The 11189-nt window shown below is 29.2% G+C and overlaps 4 protein-coding genes across 7 annotated transcripts; 1 reads left to right on the forward strand and 3 right to left on the reverse strand.

The window, feature by feature from the left end:
• Positions 1 to 77: 77 nt before the first annotated feature.
• Positions 78 to 2197, reverse strand: LOC136786213 (calcineurin subunit B type 2). The gene is made up of 5 exons (XM_066747803.1): positions 2058 to 2197; positions 1845 to 1884; positions 1497 to 1708; positions 1200 to 1409; positions 78 to 1136 (listed from the first exon to the last, which is right to left on the reverse strand). Exons 1-5 carry the CDS (start codon positions 2058 to 2060, stop codon positions 1089 to 1091), a joined length of 513 nt encoding a protein of 170 aa, XP_066603900.1. The 5' UTR covers positions 2061 to 2197; the 3' UTR covers positions 78 to 1088.
• LOC136786211 (mitochondrial import inner membrane translocase subunit TIM44) lies at positions 2170 to 6210 on the reverse strand. Of its 4 annotated transcripts, none has more exons than XR_010824769.1 (8): positions 6076 to 6210; positions 5532 to 5672; positions 5195 to 5440; positions 4929 to 5133; positions 4716 to 4864; positions 4278 to 4641; positions 3327 to 4197; positions 2170 to 2273 (listed from the first exon to the last, which is right to left on the reverse strand). XR_010824769.1 is itself a non-coding variant. In XM_066747801.1 (7 exons), exons 1-7 carry the CDS (start codon positions 6076 to 6078, stop codon positions 3944 to 3946), a joined length of 1362 nt encoding a protein of 453 aa, XP_066603898.1. In that variant the 5' UTR covers positions 6079 to 6210; the 3' UTR covers positions 2433 to 3943. The 4 variants fall into 4 exon arrangements, 1 of the variants encoding a protein (XP_066603898.1); XR_010824768.1 differs by lacking the exon at positions 2170 to 2273 and adding an exon at positions 2354 to 2373; XR_010824770.1 differs by lacking the exon at positions 2170 to 2273 and having other exon boundaries at positions 2433 to 3454; positions 3539 to 4197.
• Positions 6211 to 6618: 408 nt separating this feature from the next.
• On the reverse strand, positions 6619 to 8304 carry RfC38 (replication factor C subunit RfC38). Its single transcript, XM_066747802.1, has 5 exons — positions 8015 to 8304; positions 7792 to 7929; positions 7562 to 7727; positions 7174 to 7492; positions 6619 to 7095 (listed from the first exon to the last, which is right to left on the reverse strand). Exons 1-5 carry the CDS (start codon positions 8099 to 8101, stop codon positions 6741 to 6743), a joined length of 1065 nt encoding a protein of 354 aa, XP_066603899.1. The 5' UTR covers positions 8102 to 8304; the 3' UTR covers positions 6619 to 6740.
• Positions 8305 to 8562: 258 nt separating this feature from the next.
• LOC136772112 (uncharacterized) lies at positions 8563 to 9210 on the forward strand. The gene is made up of 4 exons (XM_066724822.1): positions 8563 to 8585; positions 8644 to 8659; positions 8809 to 8981; positions 9075 to 9210. Exons 1-4 carry the CDS (start codon positions 8563 to 8565, stop codon positions 9166 to 9168), a joined length of 306 nt encoding a protein of 101 aa, XP_066580919.1. The 3' UTR covers positions 9169 to 9210.
• The last annotated feature ends 1979 nt before the right edge of the window (positions 9211 to 11189 follow it).

An 11189-nucleotide genomic window follows, 5' to 3' on the forward strand; every position in this document is an offset into this window, starting at 1 on the left:
AACATGTATAAGTAGCAACAGTATAATTATAGAATACAATAATTTTTTATTATACATATACATATATATATATATATATATATGTTCACATATCACACACATAAGTTTAATTGTCTATCCTTTCATTATTATTTATAAGTTAAAACAGCTGTTTGTTAATTGATGTCAGTCTTATATGTATACAAACTTTTGAATAAACTTGTTTTTGCAATTTTGACTTCATAGTAGATTATATCATAAGATTTTTGTGCTGTGAATTACTTCTTTAATTGATGTGTGTAAATATGTGTCACTTATATATTATTATATATTTTATAAATAGCTCATAGAAAAACACATGCAAAGTTGATAAAATTTTTTGAGAGATGATGAGAAATGTGACATATAAAATTATGAGCCTTAATTCTTAAAAGATAAATAATTCTGCTACATGATTTAATATGCAGAAAACTAAAAGATTCTATCGGATTTATTAAATATTAGCTGTTTTTTTTTTAAACTATTACTTTCTAAACATACTTCTTTTATAATAACTTTAACCACATATCCAGTGAATAAAATACCAAGTTAACAATGAGTTAAAGAAAAAACAAGGTATAAGCTAATAGTAATTTACGCTTTACTTTTTTTCTTTAAGAGATATTCATCTGTAAATAGACGTTAATGTCTGTTTTAAATATTCTTAAGTAAAATTTAGTGTAAATTAAATAAATATACAAATTAAAATGGAAGTTCAGTTCTATGATTAAAGGAATTACATATCTCTAATATGACACAAAATAGAACATAACATTAATTTGTACAATTAAAATTATGTAGCATTCAAAGAAAATATTTAATTACCTTTGTAAGGTAAAATCATATTAATAATAATAATAATAGATAAACATTGCACTGTAATTACTTTATCAATAAACTTAATAATATAAATTAATCCTGAATAAGTTTACAATGAATGCATGAGATCATTCTACATAGATCTTTGTTACTTCCAATTGAACTATCCAATAATTCTATTGTTAATAATGAATTTATATAATAGAGCAAACATTAGTATGTATCATTTAAAATTTATACAAGCTATTTAATTAAACGTCTACCACCATCTTCTTGTGTACATCTGTATTACCAACAACCTAGAAATATGATTTTGATGTTTAAGTATCATTTATAAATTTAAGATAATTTGGAATACTCACTGAACAAAACTCTTCAAAACTAATTTTGCCATCCTCATCTTTATCAGCAAATAAAATAGTTTTATCTACAATCTGCTGTAATTGAGTGTCATTTAAATTACTGCCAACCATCATTTTTAATACTTGAAATAATTCTCCATTACTAATAAATCCATCTTTATCCATATCATAGATTCTGAACGCAAATCTCAGTTTGCTTTCTTTATCCCCCTATTTAGCATTAACACAAAGTTTAAATAAAAATATCAGAAGATGAAATTATATAGTTAATTAATGGTTAAGATAGCTATTATTTACCTTGACACTGAATTGTGAAACTCCTTGTATGAATTCTTTGAAATCTACTTCTCCATTGCCATCAGCATCAAATATTGCAATGACACGCTGAACCAATGGATTTTGTTTTAATTCTGGTACTGACATAAATTCATCAATACTAAGCGCACCACTATTATCTAGATCTAGCTTTCTAAAACGTTTCCCTAATCTTCGAATTTCGTCCGCATCAACTAAAGAAAAGAAAAGTGAATGAGCTAATATTTCTTATAAATATAGTTTTTTTGCTCCATTATACTGTATACTTTATTGAAGTAAGGAGAAAATAGGTTATTTTTCGATATCACAATTTTCATAAAGTTTACTTACAATTTGAACAGAGTTCCATAGGCAGCGAACTTTCGTTACCCTGAAAAATACATAAAAAGAACATTTTTTGTAAAAGCTTCCCATAATGTAGAACATTGTTAAAATTAATAATATAATTCTAATTTTCTTGGAATAGCTTGGAATAAGATCATATGTTTTAAGTACGAATATTTGTGAAAGAATTAGTAATCAACGAATGCTATATTTATTTACCATATCTAATTAATATTTCTTTTACTGTTCTAAAATGGAAATTTTATGGAAAACGGCAAAATTGATTTGTAACGTATTTCAACTTAACGTATCACGTATATCTTTTCGACGACGGCTCCACTGCTATATCGGAGTATCGGATTCGAAGTTTCTGCGCTTTACATACATAGTATACAGAGATAGATGCGTGTGATCATTATTGCTTTCTGGATGTTCCTGGACAAGACTTCATTTTTTAAAATTGCCAATAACATCGATCAGCTCATCAGTAAATATAATATATATTCATTAATTTATTATACCGAAGAATAATAATCTAAACACGAAAATTGTAACAAAATATAAAAACTCAATACATATATATTTGGTCGATTTTTTAAAATTAGTGTTGATAAATATAAATACATAATACATACATATATACTATGTATAAATATACATATGTATGTGTGTTTATAATATTTATTTAATAAAATATATAAATATAAAGAATACTTAAAAGGGAACATTTAAAAAAATACATGACTAAACTCAAATTTTTAATATATTGAGAATATATATTCAATTAGTTAAAAATAATTCACGTATTTTACAATTTCTTTTATCGCGCAAAATAATACATACATTGATTTAAAGAAAATATAGCCGCTTGACGCATTGGCTAATTAATAGGAAATAAGGCGTTCGGCAAATATTATGACTTGGAAGCTAATTTTAACTAAAAATGTGTACATATAGTGTTTTATGTAGTATTTAATTCATTACAAATTTATAATTAAACATTTGGACATTTATTAATTGTAACCAATTGTTCAACAAGTCAAAATAAAATTTATAACATATGTTGGTACTAAATTCATACCTCTTACATATAAAAATTTATTTGCTTTCAGACACTATCTACTCAATGCAATATAACCACTAACAGAAACGTTAATAATAATGCATCTTTTTATTCTAACAATAGAAGATTCTATAAAAAATAGTTCCTTTTTCTATAATTTAGAATAAAAGTCCTTATTTGGTATACCTAATATTCTTCAATCTTACCAAATCTCACCTTTAGGCCCGGTCTTACAGGTCTCAATTAAATTAATTAAGCTATATTATATTTAACATAAAATATATCATACGAAATACTCTACATATATTCCGCGTGACATTTATTACAGCATAATTAATTTAATTGAGACCTGTAAGACCGGGCTTTAAAGTTAATATAACTTTTAATACAAATGATAGTGATAGGGAAGCAAAAACATTACTTACGAAGAGAAGAAAAAACTTATTCCAATGTATGTAATACAGACTGTTAATGATGTTAAGCTGTTTCACTGTACAATTATGGTTATAAATACTTAGATGTACATATGTACAATTATACACATTAGGACGTTCTAACAATTAATATCGCTAAAGTTATTATTTAATATAAAATTATTTTTAATCAAAAGTATTCTTCTTCATTGAAGTTTTTTTACCTCATTCATAATGAAAATTAATAAATAGTATTTGATGTGGAGAAATCTGTGCATTGCACATCAATTTATAAAGGCATTATTAGATCCCATTTAAAATTTAAATGAACAACATGTTTAAAAACTGTACATGCGTTTTATATTTATAGGAATACAATATATAAGAACCCTTTCTTAAAATGCCATATACTGTAGGCACTAACCAACCGTACTTTACCACAAAACATGGCTTGTGTCATTTTACTAATCTGCTTAGTAGAACAATTTTTCTTGAAATGTGCATAAGTTTTAACTTTTAAAACTAAAGTGCTTCAAATTTACTTGCATTTCCTTGAAATATCAGATATCTTTTTACTATACCATTTTTCATTTAAGCGTTCAGTCTCTATTTAATAGCCTTTTAAATCACTATACAAACTGCTCTGAACTATTTGCACTAAGATCTAATAATCTCCAAGCTGCTTTTGGATTAAGTTCCGTTGGATCACGGCATAATACCCAAACGTAATTAACACGCATTACTTTCTCAGGATCACCTTCAACTACTTTGTTTTCATTTTTACTATCTCTCACACACATGATTTGTTGTGATTGAAATGAAATGATTAAAACTGGACCCTGTTCCATGACCTTGCCCATAACCAGGTCCACATTGTCGATATCTGAAAAAGAAAATACAGTTATATCAGGAATGCATTATTAGCAGCATGGGTTAAAAAAAAATCATTTTTACAGCTAGTACCTAAAATTTTACTATCTATATAATATCCTAATTTTTTGGCCTGTGTAATAGGTTGTGATATAACATTATATGGTGCCTCATGACACCAGTCTTTCAATACATCAAGGTCTCCTCTAACTATTGCTTCTAAAATATTAGGAATTATATCCGTTTCGCAATCTTTTAAAAATTTCACTTTGTCAAAGCTTGGGTCCAATTTGCAAATTTCTGTCAGTGTTTCAGAAAGCTCAGTTTTTTGAAATAATCCACCCATAACATCTGTAACTTTATCTGTAAGTAGCCTAGAAGCTCTTATAACTGGATTTTCTGATTCTTCATACTTAATTTTCCAATCTAAAACTTTATTCACATATGGATTTTTATCCTACAAATAAATATTAACCATAAGTTTCATGTCACATTAAAGAAACAGAGAATTGTGTTTAGCCATATGATTACCTTAAAATTTTGCCATGACTGGTAAAATTTAGAGTCTTTATGTAATTCAACACCTGTGGCATCAGCATTGGGCTCCACAATTTTATCTTCTGCAGACTGCACCATCTCATTTCTCTTACGTAATTTCTTAAGAGGTTCATAAACACGACCTAGCGTTTAATCAATTAATTAAAATTTCTAATCAGTATTAATTTTAAATATATCAATAATAACCTTGTATTCCATGTTGGTCTAATTCTTCTCTTACTGCTTCTGCTGTTTGTGATATTGTTTGGAAAGCTCCAGTTTTCCCAAGCGCTTGACTTTTTTCAGATATAGTTTCTGCTGCGCCTTTTGCCGATTTACTGATTTCCTCACTTATTTTCCCAGCTTTTTTTCCTAAGTCACTTTTACTAGCTTCTTCAATAACTTCATGTACCTAATTGTCAAATAAATTCAAGCTATAATAGAATTTTCTTTACACTTGTTTTTAGTTTTACCTTCTCTTTAAGTGTGTCTAACTTCTCTTTCAAGACTTCAGAACTTTTATTGGCCTCAGATTCAACAGTTTTAAACTTCCGTCTTGCAGAGTTCAAAGCTTCTGATTGCTCTAATTTTTCTGCTTCTTCTCTAAACTTTTTTATGGATTCCTTCATTTCTGAATTTTTGTGTATTTCTTGTTTAATATTTTCAATAAATTGAGTGATGAATCCAGGTTTTCTCGCAGGATTGGAATATGGTAAATACTAAAAAATAATTTTTATGTAATTATTTATCTATTTCTGAAAAATTAAATATTTCTAAATAAACATTAATTGCTGTAGTAAGGCTACTTACTGTATTTCTTTGAACATTTTTATTGGGAAACCAAAGTGGTTGTAAAACATTATGTGTAAGTAATGAATAGTTTCTACGAACATTTCCATAGTAATTACTTTGAATAACTCTTAATAAACCAGTTCTACTTACTATATAGTTCTGAAAAATATCAATTAAATTTAATATTAATGTCTGATATTCAAAATTAAATTAAATTTTTACTAAAATAATATAAGTACTATGTCACATTTTTAACATTGATTTTTATCAATAAATATCGTAATTCATTAAATTATAATTTATTGCTAATCATAGAATATTATATTTAGGACACTTATAATTATTTATAGGTAAGCGAACGAAACTAAAATAATAAATGGCAATGTGAATGTGATTATTCATAGTAACCTAACCCTAAAATGATTAATACGAAGCCGGTAAATATTACTCGTAACTTACAATGACGATTAGAGAATATATAAACATTAGTTTAAAAATAAATATAATTAATTATTAATTAACTACGACAGACAATGTTATGTTAATAAAAGTAACAACTTACCATTTTTTAAACGTTTACTAGGACTTATCTGTTAGAAAAACCCTATTCCCTATATAAGCAGACGGCTAGGGCAGACGATTTCATCCCCATCTACTGATAAGATTAACTAGAAATTTTGAATCAGAATGGTCTCGGTCAGTGCGTAGTTTTGAAATCGTGATGTCAAGTGATGTTATCGTAATTAATATCGTACTTAAATATTATTACTTGTTACCGTTGTTGCGTTGTTACTTGAAAATAATAACAAAAAACCTATTAACGATTAACCATCGAATGTTATCGACGAATTTAGCAATTGTATTTTGTTTTTAATATTTGCTAGTAGATAACTATATCATTATGTATGTTTATGATACATATAATTAAAATTCATACATTTACCATTATTAAAAAAGCAATCTAATAAGTTATATTAACATAGCCAAGAATTATAATCTTATAAAAACATAAAATTTACTTTAAATGCCACATTTGTATAATTTATTTGCAGTTGCAAGGGCTAAATTATAAAAATCAATTAGTGTACAATACGTTTTTAAAATGTCCTACCAGCTAAAATAAAAAAAAATATTTTCTTATTTTCAGTTTATTTTTAAATAAAAGTAATTACTTATGAAAATAGTTGTATAATAAATAATTGAACTTAATTTTATACTATTTAATAACTACATATCAAGGAATGACAAATCCATAAATTTCTTATAGCACACCATGAATTGAGCAACAAAGGCTTCTAAATGAAAAATTGGTTTTGTACTTTGGTGCATTTTATGCTCATGTTCTGCAGCAATCGAAGCTACCTCCATTTTCAACTGTAAATCGCATTTTTTCATACATTCTTGTAACAAGCCTTTGAATATTAAATCGGAAGGAATGGCATGCGTCAATAGCTCATAAAGCCTGTTGCGAATCTCCAATAATTTTTTAGGACTTTGCTCCATAACCATCATGCTAGCTGTAGTCCTTAAATAGACTTGCCAATCTGGTTCTGCTATTTTTTGGTCATTTGTAAATGGATACCTAAGAAACAAATTATCAAATATATTGTCAAATGTAAGAGAAATCTGTTACAGGTATAAAACTCCTAATTATACTTACTGGTCTACCTTACACGCTTCTAACATTAATATTGCTCTTCTTAAATTTCTGCCACTAGTCTCTGCAATTTCTGTAGCTAATTTATCTGGTAAATCTAAACTTTCTTTTTTACAGACTGAATGTAAGATACTTTTTATTTCTGTTATAGTAGGTGCTGCCACTCTAAGACCTATACACCTAGATCTGATTGCTGGTGAAACCCTTGATGTTGAGTTAGCACAAAGAATTAATCTACAAGTAGCTACATATTTCTCCATTGTTCGACGAAGCGCATGTTGGGCATCTTTTGAAAGCTGATCCACATTTGTTAAAAGGACAACTGTTTTAAATTTAAATAGAATATGAAAAATGGCAAGTATGAAGAGAAAAAATTAATTAACTTTGTTACCTTTAAATTCTCGTTGACCATTCGGATCAAGCTGATGAGTTTGAGCAGTAGTTTTTACTAAGTCCATCACTACTACTCTATCATATATACCAGCATCACTTGGATTAACTTCTATATGATAGTTACTACTTATAGTCATTATATCTAATTTCTTCTTGGAAGGTGTCTACAAAATTATATAAAATCCAAATTAAATTAAATTTTAAATTATATTTATCTTCATTATTTACCTCAAATTGCATATTCTCTGATCTTAATCTTTCAGCACCATTGCCATATAATTCTTTGATAATACACATAATTCTTGTTTTTTTTCCTGCTCCAGGAGGACCATAAACTAATAAATGAGGAAAATCACCTTTTTGGACCTATATTGATTATAAAGTAATAATGTCAATGTAATGAGCAAAATATAGTACGATATCTAATTTTGAATATATATGTATATTTTACCATGTTTTTTAAATATTCTGCTTGCTTTAAATGGTAATCTAACTTATTAAGAGATGTTGGTCTGTACTTATCCACCCATAGACTCATTTTTATGTTGTTTGAAGCTAGACAACTTGTTTATATCAAATAAACATTAACAGAAGTTTAATGTTTTTTTTTCTTCTTTGTACTGGACTTTGTTGGTAAGCACAATTATCCACAAATTATGCGAGAAAGTTTAACGTTTATATTTTAAATTTTTAATCACGCATGTCCACGAGTCCATGCCAGTCCATGGAGCAGGGGGGTGACACTGCCGTGTTAAGAAGTGGGGCCGTGATTGCAGCGCCACCTAGGAACTCTGAGATTTTTTGAGGAACTATAACGCTGCCCCCCCACTTCGCCCAGGGGGGTGACACAGACTGACACTCGCAATGTGGGGCAGCGTTATAGTTCCTCCAAAAAATGTCAGAGTTCCTAGGTGGCGCTGGCGTCGCTACTTTGACGACGCCGATATCCCGCCATCCGGCCACCATCTTTCTTGCTGTTTGAAAGTCTTTTTACTGTGCATGTGTATAAATACGCTCTTAAAGTAAAGTTATTTCAACAGCAATTTTTAATACTGAAAAGTGTTTAAAAGTTATTTTTAGGTGCCAGGAACTACGAGTGCAATTATAGAATAATAGTTTCTACCTGGTGTTCTTTTTTTTTAAAGTAAGTAAAGTTCAAAGTTGTCGAAGGTGTTAGATTAATTTCGGTAGAATAAAACATTAAAGAATATGTTTTAATTTCTATTTCTTGTTAATTTTGTACAGAATTTTAAATCAATGGACGTGAAAAACTCAACAAACAGGATGTCTAAGAAAATACCCTCAAAATATTCATGCATTGTGCCAGGATGTTCAAGCAAGAGCAGGGAGCCAGGACACTTAATTCCAAAGAAGGCAATTGGATTAGAATGGGTCAAACAAATTAGAAACCAGGATTTGTATAATCTATCTTTAAATGATATAAATAAATATAAAGTGTGTTATAAACATTTTGATGAAAATGATGTAATGGTGGATTCTTTTATCCGTAGGCTAAAGGATAATACTGTGCCAACATTAAATTTACCACCATCGCAAGCTTATGAGGATTTGGAAGAAAATATCAATGACCCTGTTGCACTGTGAAGGGATGAAAGTGAAGATAGGTCTTTAACAGGTAGTGAAATTGCAACAGTAGAAGCAGATGCAGTGGACAATACAATAACTTTGAAAATGCATACTGATGAAATGGATACAGATATATTAAATGCAGGCACAGAAGATGATACGATAACTTTAGAGGTGGACAATGATGATGTGAACACAAATGGCATCGAAGCAGCTAAGCCTGGTAAACTAAAGACTTGTAATTTATTTAGTGTAATCATTATTGGTGAAAAATAAATAATAAATTAATTAATAATTACATTCTTACAGAAAAAGTGGCTACAAGGAAACGACCATTGCTTAAGGAAATAACCAGATCCCATATGCTCTCAACCGATGGAAAAAGATTATATGAAGTGGCTACGACAATTAATAAATTGTATAAGAGGGCTCAAGGAAAGAATTGTTTATTCAAAAAGAGACTAGAGGAGGCCAAGGTCTGCAGTAATTCACTGACTATGAAGAAATTTAAAATATTGGCGAAAGTGCAGCAACAATTTATTGATATGCACTTGAGGAACTCTTCGAAGCAATCTAAGGTATGTGATTTATTATTATTTCTGTACTTTCTATACAACCTCTATCTTCTACAACCAGTCTTCCTTACTATGCAGGGAAGACGGTTCTCCTATGAAGATAAGGTGCTTGCCTTGGCGTTAATGGCGCAGTCGAAATCTTCTTATAGATTATTGTATAAGTTATTTATATTATCATCAACCAAATGCTTATACAGATTTTTGGTACAGGTCAAACTTTCTGCAGGGATCAACCAGATAATATTTCGACATCTGAGGGAGCAAGGACACCGTATGCAGAGAAGAGAAAAATTATGCCTCTTATTGTGGGATGAAGTAAGTCTACTGCCAAATATTCAGTATGATCCACAGCTGGACGAAATCGTTGGCTTCGAAAACTGGGGCCATAGGAGAACATCGCGTTTAGCTGATCATGCTTTGGTTTTTATGCTGAGAGGAATTGTAAGTGATTGGAAAATTCCACTCACTTTCAATTTCTGTCAGGCACTAACCAACTCTGTTCAATTAATGCGTTGTATAAAAGAGATTGTCAAAGCAGTAGTCAAATGTGGATTTCACATTCTTGGAACTGTATGCGACCAATCACAGGCCAATATGAAATGTCTCAATGATTTTATACGAGAGAGCACAATCTACTGCTACAAGAATAAAAAAGAATACCGTGAGTATTATATATTTGGAATGTTAAATTAAAGTGTATTTTTTTGCAGTATTTAATTTTTTTTTTTTTTTTTTAACAGGAGAAGGAACATTCCAAATAAATGGACAGGACATTATTATATTTTATGATCCCCCTCATATGTTGAAAGGCATCAGGAATAATTTACTTACAAAGGATATAAAAGTTGATTGGGCTGATATAGGAAAAGGAATAAATTCGCATTTAGCATCGTGGGATATAATTGAACTGGCATATGACATCGATCAAAACGTGGCATTTAAAATGGGGGACATCACAAAATTAACCGAATATCATATTAGGAAGGATAAAATTCCTAAGATGAAGGTGAAACACGCAGCCCAGGTTTTCAGTAAATCATTTTCCAATTTCATCGGATTTTTAGTGAATATAGGATGTAAGTAATATCATTTAAGACATGTTTGATTATTATAAAATTAAATTTTAAAACAAAAAATTAATCACAAAATTATTATATTGCAGCGAGTATTAATACGTCATTGGGAACACTAAGTATACCAAAAGAGGAGGCAATGGTTACAGCAAAGGTTCTACGATTTTTCAATGACTTGTTCGACTCAGTCAACGGGCATACATTAAAGTCTGAAGTTACTCTACGTGCAGCAGTAACTCCAAAGAGTGAGCATCTTAAATTTTGGGCAGAAGCAAGAAAAAAATTAAACGGTATCAGGTATTGTTGCAAAATTACTAATAGAGAAAAGTCGGTCCCATCAGTATCGAATTAGATTAAAACTATTAAAGCTTTTGAGTTATTATGGAATGTG

Source organism: Prorops nasuta, unplaced genomic scaffold, assembly GCF_024137725.1.
Source record: "Prorops nasuta isolate Cenicafe-Biocafe unplaced genomic scaffold, Cenicafe_Pnas_1.2 PNAS00003, whole genome shotgun sequence".
Classification (NCBI taxonomy): Eukaryota; Metazoa; Arthropoda; class Insecta; order Hymenoptera; family Bethylidae; genus Prorops; species Prorops nasuta.